This window comes from Varanus komodoensis, unplaced genomic scaffold, assembly GCF_004798865.1.
Source record: "Varanus komodoensis strain SLA01 unplaced genomic scaffold, ASM479886v1 scaffold43, whole genome shotgun sequence".
NCBI lineage: Eukaryota > Metazoa > Chordata > Lepidosauria > Squamata > Varanidae > Varanus > Varanus komodoensis.
Genome location: NW_025335985.1, coordinates 3,735,907 through 3,761,217, shown reverse-complemented (window position 1 = coordinate 3,761,217; position 25,311 = coordinate 3,735,907). Strand labels below are relative to the sequence as shown.

Sequence of the window (25,311 nt, the reverse complement as noted above, 5' to 3'; positions counted from 1 at the left end):
TGTTTCCTGTGTGAAGAGGAACCTAAACTTGCTTACTGGAGATGAGAGCTGCACCAGCAAAGAGCTGCATCTCACTAAGTCTCGCTTGCTTGCGGTGCTGTGTATTGTAGCTATCGCTAACGAGACAAAGACCTTGATAGTGCTTGTGGGTTGATAGGGTGGGTTTCTATCAGTTACAAGTTTTTGGGAAGATGTGGGTTATGTGTAATTTCAAAACTTCATGGACCACCTCAATATAATCTCTATGTTTATTAGCTGGCTCTTAAATGTTTCCGAACAGTGTTAACATTTTGAGTTTTTAAAATGTCAGCACAATCCTATGCATGTTTAGACAGAAAACGATGCGCTGCTCCCACCATGTAATCAGACAAGAGCGGGAGGCACAAGTGTAAAAAAGGAACAAAGAGGGAAGATGCAGTACAGAGTTTTGAGTGCAACTGAAGAGTGTATTGTTGTCTTACACATTTTGGAAATATCTTTCATTAGGGGCTAAAAATCAAACAAGCATTTTGATGAGCGAATCAATGATTTTTGGCCCCTGAGAGAGGATATTTCTAAAATGCGGAGGGCAACAATAAATCTTTTCATTGGCATTTGAGACTTTTTATTATTTCTTTCCTATTTGTTTCCTTTTCTGCTCCCGTTATACTCAAACTAGTCATGTTGGCTGGGATATGTTGGGAATCGTAGGCTTTTTTTCCTGTCCAAAGAAGCATAGGATTACATCTTTAATCTAACCTGTTCATATCCATTGTTCCAATGGGGACTTGGTTTGCAATCATATTAACATTTAACCTGGGAGTAAGACCTATAGAATTTATTTGAACTTGTGTAGGAGAACCAGTGTGGCGCAGTGGTGAGAGACCAGGGTTCAGTTCCCTACTTGACCAAGAAGCTTGCTGGATTAGCTTGGGCTAGCCCCTGATTCTCTTGTTAACCCACCTCACAAAGTTGTTGTGACAATGGAGAGGAGGACTATATAAGTCATGGTTCCTTTGCAGTGTTATAAATGTAATTAATAAATGAAATAAATAAAAACAATTCAGAAATTATTCATCCATGTTTAATTTACTGCTTTAATCATCAACTCTTGCAATACCGTATAATAAAATAAATATTGGAAATGCAGTTGATCAAGGTATCCACTGGGAGATCCGATTATGAAAAGTAGCAAAAGGATGTAAATTAATAACAATAATATAGGATTGGGAAGTAGGGCTATTGGGAGGCTGCAAACGTAAACTCATTTATAGAAAACAAGGCCTACTGAAGCTGATGCCATTCACTCCTGAGTAGGCATGCATGAGACCACTCTGCACATCTCTTAAGAGGCTGATCTCTAAATTAAAACTAAGTTAAATTCTGTTGTGTACTGAGGTGTGTATAGTACAGAAGACTTCGCTAAAGTGGCTAAAAAGGACCTTGTGCATGCATGCTCTCTCCAGCTGCCAAAGATTATTCATAGCACCAACCCTGAAATATTTACACACATGAAAGCCTAAAAGGCATATTCGAAACTATATTGAGTCATAAAATCATGTGCAGTCAGGCAGTGGATTGCACTTAAGCCCCTCAAGCATCAAGCACGAAACACATTTCTACTTCTTGTAGCAGGATGAGCTGTATGAATTCTTACAAAAGCTTCAGTACTTTCCCAACTCACGAAGAGGCTGTGCAGGAGATGCCTTCGTCCCCACCTCAGAAGAAGCCAATACTTGGCTGCGTTTTACTCACCCTTCTGTCTTGTTTCTGTGCCTTTCTCTTGCCGCCTTTTATCTCCCAGTCCTGGTTTTTATTCCTTTTCCCTTAATGGCTGCCGTACTGTTAAAATTATTTAGTTGTTTTATTTATTACGGTGAACCCCATTTGTAAGCAAGATTTTTTCTGTTGCCTAGAAGGAGGTACATCAATCTGTTTAAATAAATAACCTCCTCCTAAAGCTCAGTGGGGGGAGCAGTCTGCCCAATTTGCGTATATTACCCTGTAGAGCAGAGATGGGGAATCTTCTTCATGTTGAGGACCAGGTTCTCTTGGGGGCAACAAGTTATGGTGGGTATGGCAGTGCTGAGGCTGAAGCCAGCAGTAGGGCTGGACTAGAGCCAAAAGGGAGTGGGGCCATGCTGCCTTTTAGAAGCATCACTCCTTTTCTGCCCAATGGGCTCCCAGAAGAAAAACTGATTGCCAGGATGGATTTGATTGAAATCATGATTGAAATCACTGGTCAGTAAGACTACATTTAAATCATGATTTTCTACACATGTCTGCCTTACCTGTAGATAGAAGAACTTTATTAAAATATTCCCAAACTGGGTCTCTTTTAGGACCTGCTGTCACTATAGGTTTTTTCTTCCAGGGAAAGAATAATGCAATGAACCTCAGGCCATACACAAAAAGATCCAAAGACTTGTGGAGTTTTCTGTTCAAAAATTTTCACTTTCATTTTTACTGCTTGCCCCTTCCTCACACTTAGCTTCTATTGAATTTTATGAAACTTAACATTTAAGAAGTAATGGGTTGATTTTTGTGTATGTAGATTTGCAAAGGAACAATGGGATTAAGGTCTTTTTTCAACTCTGAATGTTTATTTTATAACATTTTTACTGTGAAGAAGAGGCATGTGATCTTTGTAGACACACATTCAGTTCTGAGAACTGTAAAACCAAGTATCTGTGGTAATATCTCCTAGATAGAAAAATTGCCCAGGAATCTTGCAGAAACCTCTGGAAGAACATGACATTGTGAATGGAATAATGGAATCCATTTACCAAAAAATGTAAACATTGCATGAATATACAGCCTCATGCTGTATAATTAAAAACTAATCCTTATTTCATGATGAATAACCTTTGGACTATAATGTATCTTAAACAGAAAACTAGATAGATTTTTCCTCAAAAAATATTTTATTTTTAAAAATCCAGTTTAAATTAAAAAACAGATATAAATTTTAAACATCAGATTTTTTAAAATTAAAAGAAAAAACATTGATTTTATCCACTCTGTTGACTATTCTTGCAAGAGCTCTGATTTTACTGCTTGCAGAAGGCATGGGAACGTGGATGGCACTCTGTAGAAAATAACAGAGATTCTGCTCCTGGCAAGCCATACTGGGGTGAAGAGGAAGCTGGCACAAGAAGCACAGGGGCAAAATTGTCTAAGTCTTTGGACTCTGGCAGCCCTGGAGTGTCACCTCACTCGTAGTGATCTGTTTAAGAGGCAAATTCTTTGCTGGTCCAGCTGGTGGTCTGCCGTCCTCCCACCTGGGCAGGGCAAGGTGAAGGTACACAGTGGCTACCTCTTCCTGGTATCCTTCAGGTTTCAGGTTCAGGACCTACTGTGAGCTTGAGCCCTAACACCAGACTGGCAAACTCAAATGTAGCTGAGGTGTGAACAGATGGATTAGTGGTGAAAAGCACTTGTGTCTCATTCATGTTTGTATTTATACAGTTAATTAACCAATTTAATAACTTCTTCACAGAACTGAATAAAAGTATCTTGAAGTAGTTGACAATACAAAAAGTATAAATTAAAATGTAAAGAATCATAACACTATATAAAAATCCATATCAGTTAAATAATTTGTAGTAGAAAACTCAAACATAAACACTCACAAACTGAACAGTCCAATCAGTCAGGGAAGGCTCAGATGAGAAGTCTTTAAAAGGCACCTAAAATGCCGCAGTTGGCACTGCCAGGAGGGGATTCTACAAGTTGGGCACCACCAAGAAGGCCTGCTTCCTGGATGTTCTTAGAGGACAATCTACAGGTGATGGTACAACCAGCAAAGCTTCCATTGCTTATTTTAGCTACATGTCCACCTTCATGTCATTAGCAATTTTCCAGAGCCACCCTGGAATGGAAGAAGTGCAACGATGAGTTCAGTTTGGAAGTTGGGAGCTTCTTACCAGAGTAACTAATGCATGTTCTTTGATCCCAAAAGGTAGTGCAGGGTAGATGAGCTTTCATCTACCCAGTTTAGATCTTTCTCCAGCTGTGTATTTGACTAGGTGGCTTTAGGCAAGCCCCTGCTTGGAACAAGGGTGTCTATAATAATATCAGCCTGCTTTACAAGGCTGTTGTAAGCTTGACTGAGAGGGAACATCCATGCCCCAGCAGTAGAACACAAGTTGCAAGTCTAATTGTTGGCATCTCTACTTAAAAGGATCTGAGGCTGCAAGGTGGAAAAAGACACTGAGCTGATAGCCACTACTAGTCAGAGTAGGCAATAATGGGCTAAGTTGGTCTTTCCTGATCTGACCCACACCAGGCATGTTGGACTGCAGTTCCCATAATTTCCAGTCTGCATAGCCAGGGGGAGTTCAACATATCTGGCTGCAACCAGGTTGGGGAAGGGTGGGCACTGTGGAAATGTGTTGTCTTTTGATGTGCTCCACATGCATGCTGGTGGCTGCTGTCACTTAAAGCTTTGACCATAGGCTGTGACAGAAGTGGGATATAAAGAATCTTTTCAATAAAATTAGTGGATCTATGTGTACTTAGTTTCAGTCATATGCAAACTTATGAGTGAGACTTAGTATAAGAGAGCAAAGTTGTTATGTGCTTTCAAGCTAATCTCTGACTTTTGATGACCCTCTGAATGAAGGCCCTTCAAAATGTTTTGTCCTTGACAACCCTGCTTAGCTCTTGTAAACTCAAGGCTGTGCCTTGCTTTATCGGATTGAGCCATCTCATATTTGTTCCTCTGCTTCTGCCTTCAATTTTCCCTAGCATATTTGTCTTTATCAGTGAATCTTGCCTTCATATGATATGCCCAAAGTCCAGTTTTGTCACTTTTTCTTCCTGGGAAAGTTCTGGCTTGATTTGATTAAGGACCCACTTCTTCTGTGCAGTCCTGACCACAGTTACCTTGAGCATCACTGGCACTGTTTGTGAAGGATTCTCCGCCAGTGTTGCCTTCAGCTATTGCTGCTGCCCATTTGCAGCCCTTCATGAGTTTCTCCACCCCATCACCATTAGTGAAATCCATTTCCTTCTGCTGATATAGCCGTTTTTCTTGAACAGGGCGGATGCATCTTCGCCTGGTGTTTCCACTTTGACCATTCCACCTTGGGTGAGGCAGTCCGGCCTCCAGGAGGCATTACTCTCAGCTTTTCAAAGCCTCTCATCATGTTAAAGTGTGCATCTAAAAGCACGGAGAGAGCAAGGGATCCTAACAGACCACATATGATTATAATCAACTAAAAATCCACCACACAGTTTTCCATGATGATGATGATTAGTGAATCCCTGAACAGAAGCACATGAGTCATTACTGTGAGCCAGTAGTGTGATACCATGTTCCTTTGGCAGGACAAGTGTAGAGAAATCTTTACAAATGTGGTGGCTTTGTTAATGCAAAACCTGTGATTTTGTCTGGTTTGAGAGATTTCTAAATCCCTAGTAGTCACTGGCTTTATTAAACTCCCACCAATGAAGAACATTGTTCCAGTTCAGCATAGTACCTTCTGCAGGAAACAAACGTGTCTTTTTAGTGTCCAGATATTCCACTGCCTTTTGTTAATCATAATACTTGTATGAAACTAACCAAAAATGGGGAGATAATTTCCCTCTCCCTTGCTGAGTGTTAGAAGTGCTGCTCAGGCCAAGAAATGAGCTCTGAATTTGGTGAGATGAATTTTAGAATCCATCAACCCTTCTCTGGCTTAGAATAAAGTCCAAGCAACCCTTTTATGAAACTCTTGTGGGCAAACTCTCATGTGCAGCTCTTGTACCATAAGGCCCCCATGGGGGATGTGCTCCCCTGTCCTAAAAAGTTGCCTCAGTTTTTCCGAGATTAGATCTGCAAGGCTGCCTCTTAGGCAAAGACATAGAAGGACTTTCTGCTTTGCCTGGGAGGTGGCCCCAGAAAAACTGGGATCAGGGACTGAAATCCCACCCCATGGGAGATTCTTGGGGCAAAAGGGTCCCCATGGGCTTTGAATAGCAGTAGCAGTCTTAGCAGGGGAGGCCTTTCAAAGCAGCCTCTTATAAAACAACTCTAAGCCAAACTACACATTACTCTTATCATGTAGTATGTAGCTGAATCTCCTCCTCATTTATCTTGATTTGGAATGGACCTGCTGCCCAAACATGACCTGGTAATGTGATGCTTGCCCATCTCTAACCAGCATTGAGGAGAATTGTCCCATTATTTTTTAAAGAGAAAGTGACTCCTTTGCAAGATCAGAGAGCTTATTTAACATGTGGCAAGCTGTTGCTTCCTCCACTGCCATGTCTCTGGGGGTGACTTGTGGGGAGAGAAATGTTGCATCACTCAGGTACTGTTCAATAACTTTAGTCCCTGGACTTAGTGATCTCATGTGGGGTTTCCTTCCATGGCCATGAATGTTGCTTCGAATGTGAAGCACACAGCTATAATTTCTCTTCTGCTCACCTCCCACTCACCACCAGCACTCTGTGCTTTACAAACATTTCTCCTTTTCTGCTATTCTAGCCCAGGGACAGGCAACTTGTAGCCCTCCAGGTATTTTGGTCTACAGCTCCCATCATTCTCACAATGGGCAATACCAGCTGGGAGTTACAGGTAAAGCATAAGAGCTACAGCTTGCCCACAGTCAGAAAAATAGCAGTGATTAAATTGTTTGCCACCCTGATTAAAAAAAAAAAAAAACAGCACGAACACCAAGCATGTGCAGTTTTTCATTGACTACAGGAATAAAATGGAGTTTGCATTGTCAGCCCTCACTAGCTTCTGCCTTATGGTTGGTCATTTGAGTCATATGAGGCTATGGATTTTGATCCCCAAGGTTTAGTCCCAATTGTTGCATTGCGTAGGTGTCCAGTTACCTAAATACAGAAATGATCCAAGGGCTTGGAGTGTGATCTATTATGTGTTAACTGAGAAGGAAATCTTGGTAAGTCCAATGGGACTTACTGTTCAGAAAGTATGGATAGGATTGCTCTGTTTTTTGTAGACCAAATAATTGCAGAGCAATACGTTGAAGACCAGCCAACAAACAAACAAGTATTTGCTGCTGAGAAAAATACCTTCCAAACCGCTTACACACACACACACACACACACACACACACACACACACTCTCTTGGGTGTTCATGTGCATGCACATGTTTGGCAACTATCTTGCTTTCTAGGGTGTTCAAGGCCAGTGTACTTCTTTAAAAAATCAACATCAGTTTCTTTGAGAAGAGCCTTGTCTGTGGAATGTGCCATGGTCAACTGAACCTGTTTTTTCTTCTATTCTTAATTTTTTTCAGGGAGAAGCATTTGTTTGGGTTAATGGTGCGTCAGTTCACTCCCAGAGTGTTGCCAAGGCCAAATACGAATTTTTATTTGGTGAATCAGAAAATGAAAATTCCTCAGACTCTGGTAAGCACTTGTCATTTACCCTCTTAGACACTCCAATTGCATCATCATCCTCATCATCATCCTCATCACTACCACCACCACCACCACTTCTTTTTCAGTGAAGTCTCTGCTGACCCTTAGTTGTGGGGTTGGGCTTCAGAAGGATGTTGCTCTTCATCATTGGCAAAGAATTCATGGCGTGGTGGGATGGAATATCAGTGCTAGTGTATCCCCTAATACAGTTAAGACAGAAATGGGGAAAGGGCTACTGATCTTTTAACTGTGTCTACGGCTGCTACCTCATCCCACCTCCACCAGTTCTAATGCAGTCTTCTTAGCAATCCACACAAGCATCTTTTGAGCATGACAGGGTGTGGCTTGCTTGGTGGATGATCATTGAGTGAACTTCCTGGGAAGCATTTGCCTGTTCGTTTCACCACCATGTGGCTGATCATTCCAGCACCCCCAGAACATTTCCTAAAGCGACTTGAGTCGGCAGTGGGGTAAGCCCCAATCGGTTTCTGTGGTAGGGCAGCCAGTAAACAAGCTCTCACCCAGTAGGAGCTATTCTGCCTTGAAACGAGGCTAATAAGCTTGGCAAAGAAATGTGCAGCTCAGTAAGATATCCTTAGTGCTGCAATAGGAGAAATAAATGGGATTCCATTAAATGTTTGCTGTAATAGTAATGTAAGACATGCAGGGAGTGGAGCAAAGGAAAATTGTTTCACCAAAAAGGCTTCATGGGCACCCAGGACCAAGGAAACTGGCCTAAGGCTTCCCCACATGAGAAATTGGGTTGTAAGTTCTTTATATGGCATTGTCATCCTCCACAGCCTCTCCCGTATTTTGCAACTGTTTTGTGGCTTTTTTTATTAAAACAAGGATAATGAGCTGTTATTCCCTTATTTTGTGATAGGACAGTAGGAAACTGCTGTGTAAATTCTCAGTTTTGCTGGATCACAGTACCACCTTGGGTTTGTGGAGTGGAATATATAGAGAAAGGCAAAGAAAGGAAAAACCAGGCTAGTGGGGGCAACATGTGCAGTTGTCTTACTCTGGCAAAGGAGAGCAGGAGAAGGAGAAGCTTTAGAAAAACAGCAGGGAAAATACCTCATGTACAGAAGTCCCCCGATCTCTTTGCATTCTGTGAGATTTTCTTTGTTACAGGCAGTCCCCGAGTTACAAACAAGTTCCCTTCCTGAGAAAACAGAAATTTGTCTTTAAATTGAATTTGTATGTCAGTCAAATCACATATAGTTGCCCCTCCGCATTCATAGGGGTTAGAGCCACAGGACCCTGTGAAAGTGAAAAAACCACAAATATCTCCAATTCCTATCCAAATTCACCCGTGCCTCCTCTTTGCAGTAAGGAAATGCTGGAGAGATGTCCCCCTCCTGATGGGTGGGGCATGAGGACCTGCTCTAGAGGCCTCCCTCTCTCCCCTTTTGCTTCCTTTCTCTCTATGGTTATCCTTTGGAGGCTCTCCCTCTCTCCCCTTCTGCTTTCTCTCTTAATGGTGATGGTGATTTTCTGCAGTATTTTTTTTAATTAAAGTATTTTGGTTGTTAAAGCTAAGGATAGAACTTCTGACTGTCTTTGAGTCAACTGTGCCATTGGTGTTCACAGTCAGGTCTGCATGAGAAGAAAACTTGTCTTTGTGATATGTAGGCACATTATATTCAGCATATGTGTATCTGGTGATTGTTGCTTTGAAGGTGTGTCTGCTCTGTACTAACATTTGATATCCTGTTGTTGAAATACAAATTTGTATTGAAGCATGAAATGATGGAAAGGGAGGCTGCGGGATGATCAAAAAGACCCAGCCTTCAAATGGATTGCCAGTATGGAGATTAGGAAAGCAAAATGTTGGGGTTAATACAGTCGACTTTTGGCTTGTTCATAAACACCTTTCTAACTCAGTCAGAATTATGCATTCTGGTCATAGTTTAATGTAGGGACAACTGACTGAGCCATCTCTCAGCTTCCTGTCAGCGTATCTAAATATGACGATAGACAGAGAGCAGCGAGGAGGATGAGACTGTCGCCCATGATCCATTCATTGTCAGTGTATGACTCCCCTTAGGATTGCTCCCATTTTGTCCCAAGGGTGTCAGCACTTCACATGGTAGAGCCCACTGCCACATGTACATCAGTTACCACATGACTTGATTGTGCAGACATGCATGTGAACCTGCATGTCTACACGTCATATGAGAACGAAGGGATCTTTTCCAGCGGTGCAATGCCCACTCTGCAGGTGTGCATTCCAACAAGGTAGGGAAATGATGGTTTCAAATTGAGGAAAAGAAGCTTGAGGACAACTGTTAAGGGTAAGCGATGCATGCTTTAATTTAGCTCAAGATTTTTATAGCTTTGATAGTTTATAGACTGGCCAGCATCCTGAAGGCAGACACAAAGGACCTTCCTTTCTGGTGTTAGGATCTGGGCAGCTCCAGGGCACCACCTGCTGGTTAAGCACCAGAACACCCACCCTGGTAGTTGCAGGAATGGTCTAGTCTCTGCTGGAGCACTCAGGGCTTTGATGAGCACCACCTGGAAGCCTTGGGGGGAAGAGCTATCTATGAACCAACTTTTCCCTTCAGGAGCTGCCTCAGTAACACAGAATTCCTGAGTGCTGTTCTTGTAGCCTGCTGGACCTTTGCCCGATCCAGTTCTTGTCTTACCTCACCTAGTCACCTCACCATGCCTTGCCTGCCGTGCCTTGTTGCTCCTGAACCCTGCTTGGTTATCCTGCCCTGAGATACCTGCTGTCTGTGCTGTTATTCATGCAGGTTCTTGACCTCTGGCTTGCTTGTGGCCACATCTTTGCCTTCTCCCAGATGTACTCCTGCTTCCTGCCTGTGGCCTGTTCTGTGGCTATGACTTGCACTTGTTACTGGACTTGTTATTTAGAAGGTGCTGGACTTGGTAATGCCTTGGGTCCTGTTGCCTGGGTTTTGGTGCCCATGCCCATGCCCTGGACCCTGACACCTGGCTGAAAGTGGATACTTGGAAACTCAGAGGGGTCACTGCCTTTTGGTTAAAGTGGGGTAATCACTGTCCAGTGCAGGACCACAGTGTGTACCATGCAAAGGTTTGAGGTGAGGCCAGGGACATGGGAGGCTGGTGGGTCATGTGTCAGGAGGACTCCTTATCCATCACAGCTTTTATTCTGAGCTTTGTAGGAGTTATCCATGGTGCTGAGTGCTGTCTCCATGATGGAGGGCACCCCATGTTGTCCCCCCCCCCCACATCTCATTATGGTGTATCACTGGTCTTTGGCAATGGAGGCAGCAATTTGTGTTCCTATTATGCATTATAGGAAAGGATGGGCTTAGAACAGAAATGGAAGGGCATTAGCATTATGTCTCTCTTGGCATCTGTTTGGACTCTGAAAATCCTGGTGGATTAAGATGATATGTTATGAGGCATCACTTCCTATGGTGTATGCACTCATTTCTTTTGTGCTGCTCTGGGTTGGTCTCAAAGGTTTTTAAAGTACTACAAAAAACTGTTAAATGGAGATGATGGCATGATGAATGTGCACATCACAACCACTGGTGACTCACCCTTTCATACTTTTCTCAGAGAACTGAAGGGCTGTCATTTTGTTTTCAGCCTTAGAAACAAGAATGTGAGCTAAAGGTGGCTCATTTCTCTGTGCCAAGGGCTGGGATTGGGTGACCTATGTAGGCCTCTACTTGTTCACACTGGGTTGGTTTGCCTGTAACACTAACCAATGTTTTATTTAAACCATAGTTGTTGCACTACCTAGGGTTTTTCTGGAAGGTGCCTGAACTAACCCAGATTTGTTTTCTCCGTGCTTATCCTGGTTGTTTCCCTCTTCCTTCATCCATTGTCTCCCTGTATCCCAATGGGCTTTACATGGTGGTGGTGCTACATACTGACTGCCCTTGCCTGCTGCTTCTGCAGCCAGGGAGAATAATCCATTAACAATCCACAATTCTAGGTTCACATCTAATGACAACCCATAGTTTAAATAACCCACAGTCTACAATCTACAAGCCATGAATTCTATTTATGGGTTGCTTGTGATTAACAAACCATAATTATGGACTAGCACTTACTTATTTCATTTCATTTATATATCACCCAATAGCTAAAAGGCTTTGCTAGCCAAATAGTCATAATAATCCATGAATGAGTCAAGAAACCACAATAATTTAAAACATGATTTATCATTATGTGCAAAACAAGTCACTTGGGCCATAGCTGCCTTCTCCTCCCATGGAACATCAAAAGCTCAAAATCAAATCAAAAGTTCTTCTTTTCAATATTTTAACCCAATAATCATGGGTACTGGTTAGAGCCTTTCAGTATTCTGCTAAGTTTGGCAGCAGTTTCCTCACTCCACCCCCCCCACCCCACCTCCGTCACCCACTCCCTCCTTTGGAAACAGAAGAAATAAGTGTAGGCAAAGAAAACCAAAGGGGCATTTATTCACACTAAAGGGAGAAGAAAGGGCCCATTGATTCATTAGGGAAAATTTTAAATCATTGGTGTTCCAAGTGAGAAAAACTCTGAAGTGCTTCATAAGAAATATTTACTGACTTGCCAAGCTCGGCTCGTGTCATGCAGAGTTTTTAAAATTATGTTTGTTCATGAAATAGTATTCTTTGACTAAATTATTCTGCTTGTCCTGGCCTACTGCTAAAATTAGCAGCACAGTAAAAGCATTTGGAATGGGGTGGGGGGAACGGACAAAGATGTGATTAGATTATTTAATAGTGAGGATGACGGCTGATTAAACAACATCTATCTCTCAACTGACTGATCAAATGAATTCACATACCACTGAAACAATATAGATGGCCTTTGGAGATAATGAAAAAAGGGCAGGACAACTTACAATTTAATAAATCAAGACAATTGCTTGTAAGTAGAACCTTCTGCAATATTTCTTTCATGTTTTTACAACAACATAGCCCATAAAAAAGCACATCCTCATATCTGAGCTACACTGATCAAAACGGACCCCCGCTGATTAATCAATTAAAGATTTGGTTGATTAATTCATTAGCTGAAAATGCTTGTGGCCTAATGATTCCTCCTCTCCAATAATGACTTGTTGGCTATGGGGCAGGGATCCACAAATCAAATTATTATTTTGAATTCTTATTCTTAAAAATGCTGAATATTTTATAAATTTGAAGCCTTTTTGAAAGGGACTTTGCATCCTTTTCCCCTGAGGGTCATCTAATAAAACTAGAACTGAAACAGATGTTTCTGCTATATGCTTTTGTAAGTAAGAGGTCCCCTAGAGTTCCAAAGCTTGGAAACATTGCTTGTTATCAGCCTTCACTGTTGTAGACTTGAGTTAAGCAACTCGCTTCCAAGTCTGACTCACCTGACTTGACTCAGGAGCAACTTGCAAGTGATGTGACTCAGCTCAAGATATCTATTGTTTTATAAATGAATTGCTTTTTGACATGAGGTAGGCGGTGAGAGGGAGGGACAGCAGGTTGGAGACGGGGAGTGGGGCTGTGATACAGGTAGTCCCTGGGTTATGTACTTACTGCCATAAATCCTAAATGAATATCTTTAATGAAAAGCCATGTATCTCTCTAGGGAATTTTGCAACATGTTTAGTGATACCTCATCAGTGGGTGCATAGTTCCCTAGAAAGATTCATGGCTTTTTGTAGAGATACTGATTCGCTAGAAATATTCACAGCTTTTTGTTCCACAGTGTCGGCCCAAGTACACGCAACTCAGTGTATTTTGGGGCATGTGTAGGACCTCATGGATGAAGGAGAAAAACAATTTCTGGGAAGGGCAGATGACTTCTCCCTACTCTTTGTTGTTGTTTTAAAGCTTGAAATGCTGTTTTATCCATAACTTCCTAATTCATGAGGTAACATTAAGCCTAACATTAACTAATTATGATGGTGCTGGGAAGTCAGGGTTTGATTGAGCTGCTGGGTTGGGGAGGGTTGCCACTGGAGCTGTTTTTTTGAAGTAGACCTCAAGGTTGTTTGTGGAGGCACTTTCTTTTTCTCATCATAAATGGCCTTGTAGCAGCTGAGGCCCTGGTTGCAATGGCAAATGCTAAAGGAGAACTGATCAGCACTGGCATGTCTATATTACAAATGGTGAAATGATGCTGCATTGACAGCAGAGGGAGAGAGGGGGAGAGAGAGAGAGAGAACAAACCAAGCAGAACCTGTCTGGCAGAATTTGGCAGGCTTGATCCCCTCCAAAGTGGCCAAGACGCCTGCGAATATTACCCGATTCTATAAAAAGAAATTATTTTCTCTATTTTGTTTTAGGTTTGCTTTTGTTTGGAATGGTGGCATTTTATCATTCTTATGGTTTATTGTAAATTAGCAGAGCAACTCAGAAATTAGTCAGAAAATGAACAAACAAAAAGAACAGCAAAGTACTTTAAATCCTCAAAGTGCTTCATATTCATGATTGTGTTATAATCTATGCAAGAATGATAGTGAGCTAGTTTAACTCAGTAAAACACTGATTTGAAGCATGTTCCAAACTGTTTTAAGAACTATTTCTTTTATTGGTTTTTTACAATAGTGTAATACACATACCTACAGATTCTCTCTCTCTCTTTTTAGTACCTTTGGTTACTTTATTATTAATGTATTATTATCAGGGCTTTTTTTGTCATAGAACGCACCGTTTTGGCATAGCAGATCAGCAGCAAACATCATTAACAGTGCCTTCAGGCTGCTATTGTGTCTGTGATCTGCAATCTGATAGTGAGAGATAGCTGCTCCCTGAGGGATTGGTGTGTGTGCTTACTGGCAGCTGCAATGTGAGTTCCGGCACCTTTTTTTTTTTTTTACAAAAAAAGCACTGATGATGATTATTATTATTACAATACTGTATTGTCTTTAAGATTCTTTAAGTGTTTCTTAAGTGTTTTATATGCATAGAAAGGTAAAATATATAACACTAAGAGAAATGTTTGGCTTACTCAAGTGATCTGACTTATTGACTTAAGGATGTTCTCAGGAACAGAACTTGTTCGTAACCCGGGGTCTGTCTGCATAGGGAGAAGGCTTCAGCTCTTTTTGGTGCAGTTTGCCCTCCTCAGAAGGAAGCAAAACAACTCTTCTGCCTACTGCCTCTGCTCTGTTCCCACACGTTTCCAGGGAGAATAACAGTGCCAGGCTGGGGGCCAATCATGTTGAGAAAATCAAAATTGCAATCTTGATAAATTTAGAAAATTTAGAAAATTTTCTAAATTGCAATCTTGATAATTTTGAATAACAGCACAGCTTTGTTTAAACAAATTGTGGTTGAAGTAAAGGACTTCAATGCATCACTGAGGGAAGTGCAGGTGGGAACATGGGGGGGTTACAACTGTCCTATCCGCCCCCCCATACTCCACAGCCACCTCCCTTTTTTCTGTTCAGGTTGGCTCTTGAGACTTGTGAAGCGGCTTGACTCAGAAATTTCTTGCAGTGACTTGAGACTCAACTTGGGCTTGAAAATAAAGTCTTGTGACTTGACTCGAGACCTGGAGTAAAGGAACACATCACTGTCAGCCTCCCTGATTAATTTTAGACAGAACTGAATCTGCAATTAAAGGTTTAAAGTGATTAGTCACACTGATTATTTGATTAAAGTTTAGAGCCTTGCTTATTAAGGTTTAACAGTCAAAATATTTGCTCAGATGGAGTCAAAGAAGTTAAGTGTGATTAAGGGCATGGTGCACTAAATATGTGATTTTCTTTTTTCTTTAAACATTAAGGAGCATTCCACCTGGAGACATTTGAATGTCCCAAAGCTCTGGAGAAATGCAAGGTATCATGCAATAGTCTGGCTTCAGAAAACGTTAAGTGATGTGCAAAAGCCCAGCAGTAACGCTTGTTTGTGCACATGCCCCTGTATTGAAAGGTTTTTACTTGTTCTCTAGTTTCTGCATGTGCAGAATCCATCAGTTCTCATGCTGCTCTCCAGGTTAGAACTACAAGTGTTCATCGCTTGGAATCTGCAAGGGACAATTGAAATTGATGTGCTTATCAGTCAAGGGTGCAATCCCACGCAGGGAAGGGCCGTAGAACATATAGGGTGGGTTTGCATGTAACAGAAACCCTCTGTAGTAAGACACCATGATGGTTTGCCCTGAAGTGCCAAGCAGCCATGATGCACCCAACAGAGGACCGGGCTCATTGTGGTTGCTCTCCTCCCCCGCTGCTTCCTTGTCGCTTGCTCCTCCTAGGGGTATACTGAGGGATACTGTGGGGGAGACTGAGGCTCCTCTCTCTGAGAATCCCATTCCTGAACTTGTGGTTGCTTGCCACAGCAGTCAAAGGGCTCATGTCTCTTTCTCCTCCTATATTTTTATTTACTTAAGTTATACTGATAATTTTAATATTTGTAAACCAATGTATTTTTTGTATTTAATGGTAATTTATTATGTGCTATTGTATTTCATTGTATTTTATCGTGTTGTAAGCCGCCCCGAGGTTTCGTCAAGGGGCGGCATAGAAATGTAATAATAATAATAATAATAATAATAATAATAATAATAATAATAATAAAAAAAATAAAAAGTGCGGCAGAGAGGAAGGTTGCTAAGCAGGCCCCCGGCTGCTGCTTCAGAGGGCACTTTTGGGACAGGAGTGGGTGCCTGAGCCAGGCCCGGGCATGAGGAGTGGCGGTGATTTGGGCAGTGCCGTTGAAGGAGGCAGCTCTGCTCAGCGGGTTGCTTCCTGAGTGGCTTTCTTTTAAGCAGGAGTGGGGAGCAGGAACTTGGCATGGTGGCATTGCACCCTTTCCAGATGCACCAGAGAGCAAGCATGGCAGGAGGGGGAGAAACCAGCTGGGCCGCACTGCCAGCCCACTGGCCAGGCTCCTTCTCCAGAGGAGATCTCTGGGGCAGGAGGAGGGAAGAATAGGGATGCCTCTGACAGCTGCACCAAACTAGGGCCACTCATGCTAACCAGCATTCTTGATTAACAAGCCGTCATGGTAGGCAGAACCCCTAGAGCAGACCACCATGTTATTTCTTGATTTTAAACCATGATAAGTCATGATTTAAATCACCATGGCTGGGCTTGGAGAGCATGGCAAACAATTGCTGGTAGCACTGAGCGGTTGCTTGTCGTGCCATGTGAATCCCATTGTCTGCTGCATGCAGAAGGCACCAGGCTCAATCCGTGGTGCTTCCAGGTCTAAGGTAGAAGGTGCTGAGTGAGGCCACCATCTGAAACCTTGGTGAGCCACTGCCTGTTTCTGTACTTGGTGAGTACAAGGCAGCTAGTGTGAGGCTCTTGATTAAAGGATGTGTCTGCAGTAGGGAATGAGGAATAAAATAGTAAATACTAGGAGGAGTGGGGGAGTAGCTTGGGGTCCTATGGCATGTTGACAGATTACAGCTCCCATCATCCTTTGCCACTGGCCAGGAAAGGCAGGGCTAATGGGAGCAGGAGGTAAATAACATCTGGAGAGCCACAGGTTCTCTAGGCAAAATCAGGGAGTACTTACATGCAATATAACAAAGAAGCACTTCCATTAGTTTCTCTAGAAGCACCTGTGTTGAAGTTTTAGTACTACTGTTTTAAATTTAATTGAATCATTACTTGATCTGATAACATTCCATAATTGGCTGACAGCCCTACTGTAGATTCTTTTAGCAAAAGCTGCCTCTCCTGGGCTTCCTTCCAGCCAAACATAGCTGACCCTAGTCCTCCTGCAGCATTTCTAGCGCCTGCAAGCCACTATGTGCCCAATGCAAACCCTTGCCTGCTTCTCAGTTCTGCTCCCCATCCACTCAGCCAACTCCTTCCCTGTTCCTTTTAGTTGAGTTTCCTTGCTTCCCTTCATGAGTCCCCTGTCACTCATCCTGGCATCTCCCCCGTTCTGTTCCTGTTCTCCCCTATTCCTCATGGCTTTGTTTTTCCACCACACTTGTCATTTGCTGGGTTTCCAACTTCTCTTCTGTCATCCTCCTCCTCCTCCTCCTCCCCCCTTGCTAGCATAATGGCATTTGAAAGTGTATTGCACATGTCTTAATTGAAGCTGGAGATAAAAGTAACATATTTATTTATTGAATTAGTATAATGTACCTACGATGGTATTTTAAGCCTTTGCAGATTGGTGGGAGGGAAATGTGCCTTTAATTTTAAAAAATTGTGTCTCTAAACCAATCCCCCCCACGTGTACTGGTGCATCCCTTTTCATTAGGGGTGGTTCTCCTTTGGCATCAACTCCTATTGGCACCAGCCACTCCCGTTCAGCATTAGAGGGAATGATAACATCTCCTTTTCCTCTTTTTTATTTTGCTTATTTGATGAAATTCTTTTGGTGTTTTTGGACTAAGGTCAGCTAGCTTCCATTTCAATTTTTTTTTATTAGAGTCAACTGGCTTCCATTTCAGTATTCGATATTTGATCCCTGAACTGGTTTAAAAAAGGCTATTTTTGCCTTCTTTCGTATAAACTGTTTTCTATAAAATGCTGGTTTTGTCTCGGTAAGTACCCACTGAAGCAGCCCATGGCTGTTGGTATTCTGCCCTAGCCCTAAGCCATGCCACACAGGGAAGAAGGAAGTGGCGGACGCAACAATGGCACAGTGGCTGGTGGGAGGTGGAGGGAAATCACCGATCACAGCCTGGACTCAGGAAGGTGGGCTTCTGCCATAGATCAGGACATAGGGCCTTCGGCCATGCCCATTCCGCTAGCATTTTGTGCACTTTCCCTGGTCCACTCTGTAAAAGCTTGAAGTACCTCCCCTCAGGCTCAGTTGTTTACAAGAACTGTGAAGGATAGGATACTGTGGATGGCATTCATTCAGGGATGACCCGATGGCCTGTCACAACAGAAGGGTTAGTTCCTGGCAGTGGGGGCCTCAAGGTAAACTGTACTAGGGATGTTTGATACTTTTGCCATCCCAGGCATGTGGCCCAAGAGCTTCTCTGAAATACAATTTGGCCCGTGGGGTTGATCCTGTAACGGAGCAAAGCCTGCTGTGGTGTTGCTTTCCAGCCTAAACTAGATGCACGTGAGTTGATTAAACATACATGTATCAGTCTGTAAAGTGGGAATGAGAGCCACCCTTTCCCTTGCCTTACATCCCTCTGAGGTTGTTCCTCCCAGTTGAGTTATATTACCAGAAATAAGCCACAGTGGTGGAAAACTGCTTCACACAGCAGAGTGCCAAGGATGGCAGTGGCGGGAACAGGTTTTCCTCCAATCTCTTTCCTCCCCTCACAGCCTAAACATCCTCCCAGGATTATTGTAGTGAGGATAAAATGGAGAGGAGGTGAACCTTGTAAGCCATACTGGGTTTCTTGCCAGAGAAAAATTAAAAATGGAATTGAGTAGTAGTGTAGTAATAGCAGCAGCCAGCCCTGCTTTATACATAGCTAGACCAGCATGGACATATTTAACGAACACACAAATGTCTTGTTTGGCCAACAGCCGTCTTATCACAATCTCTGTGTTGTCACTGATGCTGTCCCTTTGCCATTTCCTCCACTTGCTTAGTAAGGTGAGAAGTTCCTTCTGAACCCTTCACTCAAGCTGTCTCCAATGAGGTACAGGTGTGTGAAAGGAAGCAAGCCAGAAATATCTGTTGGCTGCTGAACTGTTGAATTGCACAAGGGTGATTCATTCGCGTGATGCATTAATGGAAACATAGTGTCCAGATCATGGGAAGTAATAGGGTTTCTCTGTTCTGGGTTAGGATTTGGAGTATGTGTCCTGTTCATTATTCCCTTGAGGAAGAGTTGAAAGAATTGGGTATGTTAGGCTGGAGGACAGTAGGACTGTCATGCAGAAGATAAAGCAGGCATGTTCTGTGCTACTCCCAAGGATAGGACTAGAACGGACAGTTGGAAGCGGTGAGGAATCAGGTTTTGGCTAAAGATTAGAAGAAATTTCCTAGCAGTGAAAACTGTTTGGCAGTGGAATAGATTGTCTTGGGAAATGGTGAGTTATGATCAGCGCAAGTATTAAGGCCAAGGTATTTACCCCACTTTCATACAGCATTGGTAACATGCAATTTTTGCTGCTGCTTAACTGAGAAGCACTAGTAGAATTATTTTCTGATGTGGTGTTTTCCTTTTTTCCTCTAGCCACACTTCTGTTAAAAATGTTTTGCATGTTTTATGCTGCCAAAATTAAATTCTATACTAAGCATTCAGTCTTCACTCAAAATTTAATTTTGTCAGTTTCTATGCTAAGACGATTGAATTGTGTAACCTTTATAAATAGGCAAATAATACAAAAATAATATTCATTGCTTTGTTGTGCTGCTTTTACTGCTTTGTGTAATGTGTACTGGCCTGGTTATTAAAGAGAAGGCAGTAAGTGATGGCCAGGGCTAAAACCCTATTCCAGCTTCTGACAGCACTGCCCAGCCAGCTCTTTGACTTGGGAGAATTGAGCAAGTGCAGCCCATGTACTTTCAACCACACCTTTGAAATCATAATAGCTGGAAATGTGCTTTTTTAAAAGGAAGGTGTGATGCTGTGTCCAGTGCTATAGTTTATATTTTTCTGTGCCCCCACAAAGTTGCAACATCTCAAGCTATTTATCCTGAATGTAAGAAGAGTCCTGCTGAATTTTATTTATTTATTTATTTATTTATTTATTTATTTATTTATTTAAAACTTACATGCCGTCCCCTCATGTCTTGGCAAGGTCCATCTAGTTCAGCTTTCTGTTCACCCCGTGGCCAACCAGCTGCCCCCTGGGAAACCCACAAACACAGTATGGGTGCAGCAGCACCCTTCCACCCATGTTCCCCAGCAGCTGGTGTATATAGCCACACTGACTCTGATACTGTAAGTAGCATATAGTCATCAGGAATAGTAACCCTTGGTAGCCTTATCCTCCATTCATGTGTCCAGTCCCCTTTTAAAATTGCCCAAATGGACAACCCTCTTGTGGAAGTGAATTCCATAATTAAGCTGTGTGGTGGATAAAGAAACATTCTTTTTATCTGGCCTGAATCTTTTTATCTGGGGCCTGAATAACCCCAGCTTCTAGTATCATGAGAGAAGGGAGAAAAATGTCTCCCCATCCACTTTCTCCCTCCGTCGTAATGCTGCACTGTGGACCTCTATCCACTTGAATTCTGTGTGCAGATGTATTCACAAAATGCTTAACTATTTGCTAAATTATTTAGGGTTCATTGTACTCTTTTTAAAAAAATACTAATTGAGGAACAGCAGAGGGGTATGTGGTGACAAACTATAGGGCCTGTACTTTTATGTGGAAGTTCTTCAGAGAGCATTGCAGTAAAATGCCAACCGTGTGCCTCTGTTGCTGCATAGCCGGTATAAATTGCACATGGAACCTCTGCTGGTTGCTTTTGTTTGGCTTCTGCTTTTGATGATACTTGCAAAGAATAAAATGAACTGCCGTTAATCATTTAACATCGCCTTAAAAATCATACCCAGTAGATGTGGTGTAAAAGAGAGTGGTGTGTGTGGGGGGGGGAAGCTTAGCGTAGCTATTCTGCTACGAGCTGCTGAAGTGGGCTCATCTTCAACCATAGCCGGAATGAGACTGCAGTCCTCCCTTCAGTTTCATAATGCTGAGAATGCTTCCATTTACATCACCGTGTGCAATGCAGGGCAAGCGGGCTGCTGCTGCCAGGAAATTTGAAACTATTCTGATTGCAGTTGACTTAGAACGGCAGCATTTGAATTAAGCCTGTATCCTTATTAGATAAACTGATGATCTTGTGTGTTTTCATTGACCAATGGGTAACTGCTGGAGCTACAGTAATCTCTGTGAGTAGTCAGCCTCTGTTCAACAAAATTATAATCTATTTGTTCAGGGAGATGATAGGGTTTTCTAGACACACACACACACCCACAACATGTGTGTAAAATACTAGTCCTCTCATGTCCTAGATTTGTGATGTGCTTTGCTTCCTAGGCTAGTGTTTATTCCAGTATCTGGGGCCGTCTGTGGTAGGTTTCTTTATTTTACTGATTGGAGCGTTACATGTAAGAAGAATCATTTATATATATCTATTCCAGTGCTCCATTAAGTTATGGATTCTTAAGGCACCAGTCATCCGGAAGACACCAGCTGCTTCCTGGCTATATTTGCCTCAGTGGTTCAGCTTTCTCATGCAGTCATAAACCTGGAGGCATTAAATGTGCTGTTCATCAACAGAAAGAAAAACTTAAAGGGGGAGGGGGGGTGGAACATAGCAAAATGGTTACCTGCAGGGCTGAGGTATATGTGGAGATTTACCCAGTTTCTTTTCAGTGTGTATGATTTCCCTGCTTCTTCAGTGGTCCTAAATTGTGCTGCTCCTGTTCTAGTACTGCTTGGGAGACGGTTATGTTGCGGGTTGTGCATCTATTGGGGAGGACAGATTGACGTGATATACCCACAGCTTTAACAAGACTTGATGCTGTGCGGCTTGATGGGAATGAGGGAGGAGTTTGCCTTAAAGGGCTTGAAGCTCTTTCAGGCTTTGCCATCTCAGCGGAATGATGCACAAGGCTCTTTGGCAGTAGCAAGGGAATTTTAAGGCAGAGAGTAGTTCTTATCAGTGGAATAATAACACTGCTGTGCTGCTGGCTGAGCAGAGCACAATGAAGCCAGAGCACCCCATTGTAGCTTTGATTCTTTGCTAAGTGCAAGTGAAGTGGGACATTGATAGTGAGTCTGCATTTGCTCTTTGTTTCCAATTAACAAATGGTAAACGGTTGGGCCTCTAATTGAAGCTAAAGCCAGGACATGCTGCATAAATAATAATTACCCTCAACAACTGTGCTGTGATTTTGAGTGTTCTAAGTGCTTTGCATTGATGGGTTTGCACCTAATGAGGGCCCCCACAATTTGTCGCAGCACATGTCCAGTGCATGTCGTGTCTACTTTGCATAATCGACCTCTGATCGGCCTGAATGGAGGATGATTTGTGATGTTCAAACTGAGGCACTGTGGGTTCTTTGTGGGCTAAACAGCTTACAGTTAAGCTAAGAACTAATTGAATATGCAAGGTGGAAGTCAAATGCACCTGGAAAGTGCTGCATCAGGTTGTGAGCTAATTAACCAGCAATTTGCCACCACTAAGCAAACAAGGCCATTTGGCTGAAATTAGGGTCGCACAAAAATGCCATATTCAATCATATTGAAGTTTACTGTATGTCTCCTCATAACTTCCTTCCCCTTGTTTTATGTTCCTGAATGTCTATAATCTTTTCTTTTTTCCTGCTTAGGAAAACTGCACTTTTTTAGGAGTATGCATTTTTCCCAGTTGGGAAGAATTGTGGATTTTGAAAATATGTATTTTCCTGATTACATGTTTCCTAATAGGAAACAAGAAGATGTTTGTGTTAGGGACTGCAAAAGAGGTGAAATGAGCTTCGAAGAAGAATGTGGAGCATATCGGCAAACTCAGACATCACTTGCTTGCTCATTCCTAGACCCCACATTTGAAAATAGGTCTTATTCCTGATAACCTTGGCATATAGTAGGCACTACATTTCCTTTCCTTCAAGGAACTTGGAGAAAATAAATTGGGCTTACATACAGACTTCCATCTATAAGCTACATAGGCCAGAGTGAGACAAACTTGTGCTTTCCAAAGGGTTAGGACTGCAACCCCCATAAGCCCCAGTTAGCATAACCAGTAGCCAGGTGTTATGGGTGCTGCAATCCAAAGCATCTTGCAGACTCCCAGGCTTAGGTCCAGACCTGTTTTAGCTTGAGAAATGAAACAACAGCAGACCTTCCTTCAGACTACGAACAGCTTCTGCTGCTTTACAGGCCCTGATCTTTTGCTAGTAAACAACAGCCTAAAGATTTATATGCCTAATTTTGGTCTGGGTAGGATTGGAATGCAATTATCCTTTGGATTTTCCAAATTTTGTGAAACTCTCAGGTGATTCATTGCCCAGAGCTTGAGAAACACTGGGACAGGGAAATAACAGACTTCCCTTCTGTGTGGATGTAGTTAATTACAGAGAATGCATGAATTACTGTGCATGCCTCTCAAAGCACTCTGTGCAGCTTCCTTGTCCTTCAGAGCAGGAGGTAAGGTGAGCAGCATGCAAATCCCTCTCAATCATGGCTGGGTATGCCAATGCACTGAGCTTTGTTGTTTACTCATGAGGAATACCTCTATGTAGAGAAAAAGATTGTACCCAAAGAACCGTAAGGCAAGTTTAAGTTGGACAGGGAAGCACACATTACATCAAATTCACATGTAATACAGTAGTACCTTGGCTCATGAACTTAATCCGTTCCAGGACTCTGGTTGTGACCCAAATTGGTCATGAGCCAAGTTAAATTTCCCCATAAGGTTCAATGTAAATAAGGTTAATCCTTTCTATAACTTTTTTTTTTTTTTTATCAGAAAAACGTGAAGAAGCAAATTGACAAAGAACAAAGATCACGGCCATCTCTCCATCCCCCCCAGGACGACTGTGATTGCGCCCATCAGCCCTGCACGTGCCCGTCATCCTGGCGCATTGGGTGGGGGGGGAAGATGGGCGCAAATGCGGGTGTGCTTGGGGGGGGGGAGACGGGCATGATTGTGCTGGGGGGGTGATGGCCGAGATTGTGGTTGTGCTTGTGCAAAGACGGGCGCAATCTCGGCCATCTCCCCACTGCCCCCACCACGATCGCCACCATCTCCCCACTCGGGGGGGGGCGGGGAGATGGCTGCGATCACGGTCAGCCCCCAATGTGGAGTTCAAGACCTGAGTCAAAATTTCTATGAAATTTTTGTTCGTGGCCCGATTTGGTCATGAACTGAGGCGTTTGTGAGCTGAGGTACCACTGTACATCCCAATTGCTGTGCATTTTTTCTCTCCACATCCATGTTTCCCTCTCCCTGAGCCCATGATTTCAAAACTTAAACCTCTGACCAATATTTATTTGAAATTATTGACGTGTTTCAAACAGAAGGCTTCCTTTAGGTGAATAATGTTGTCAAGAAACACCTGATCTGGAAAGACAGAGCTTTTTTAGCAGAATCTGCATATTCCAATAATAACTCTGCAAAATGTACCTAGCTATGGTTTACTTATTTATGACTTTCCCCATTTACTAGCAGTGGAAAGGTTAGCTAATGTAGTGCAGACAGGAATACATTTTTAAAAAGAAAAAAAGTCTGACAGTGAAAATTAACCACTGGAAGGATGCAAAATTGTGTGAGCGGACAGGTGGCCATTGTCTCATCCTAGATGATTGTGTCAATATGACCTCCACTTGAAGCGTTCCCTAAGCAACAATTGTTTCATTTTCATGTAAAAGCTATTCAAGGATAAGCTAAAGAAAGCTGCATCTTAATAGGGTGCCAGTCAGCAAAGAGAGCATAACAAAAAGTGATCTAGCTAGGAGCCAGGATATAGTGATGTGTGAGGAATGTAACAGTGGGGTGACCATCCAACAGATTTTTACAGTTTGGCCCCCAGATTCTGTTTCAGCAACCCTGCCTTACCACCGATTTGCAGTAATACTGTATGTCTTCTGTCCACTTGTAGACTTCCACCTCTAAGATGGCTACAAGTTGCATATTTTTTAAAAAAAATTATATTAAAGGAAATGTGTGCAAATCACATTATTTGTGCAAATTAGACTAGTGCAATTTGTATGAACTGGAAGCAGAAAGCTGTCAATCTAGTGTGATTTGCACAAATTACACTGGAGCTATATAATTTTTGGCTTCCAATTTGCACAGATCCCACAATTTGCACACATTTCTTTGGCTTTTTAAAAAGATGTGTCAGTCATGGCCCTTTTTAGAAATGGAAGTCTGTGAAAACAAAAAGGTTCACCTCACTTCTGATCATTACTTTAGAAGCAGGCAGGAAAGGTGTCAAGCTCAAATAAGCTGGGTTTCCCCACATCAACACATTCCTAGCAGGATGTCTCTGCTTTGAAAATGGATTCTGCCATGGCGTCACTCAGGCCTGGTCTTGAAGGCTCAACTACACTTAATGTTAAAACATGACTAGTGCCAATGCCTGTCTTTATCAGTTGGAAGGAATTTAGTTCTGTCCTCAGCCCTGCTTTGACTGGT

At 42.5% G+C, this 25,311-nt stretch overlaps 1 protein-coding gene across 5 annotated transcripts in view; it reads left to right on the top strand.

Annotated features, from left to right (window-relative positions):
• Nucleotides 1–25,311, top strand: part of PSD3 (pleckstrin and Sec7 domain containing 3) — a 164,451-nt gene that overhangs the window by 7,445 nt on the left and 131,695 nt on the right. For 4 of the 5 annotated variants that reach the window (XM_044443895.1, XM_044443894.1, XM_044443899.1 and 1 more), the window contains exon 2: nucleotides 7,237–7,348. The exons of the other annotated variant lie outside the window; for it this stretch is intronic. In XM_044443895.1, the coding sequence (XP_044299830.1) occupies nucleotides 7,237–7,348 (112 nt within the window). The remainder of the gene's footprint in view (nucleotides 1–7,236; nucleotides 7,349–25,311) is intronic. 5 annotated transcript variants of the gene reach the window in all.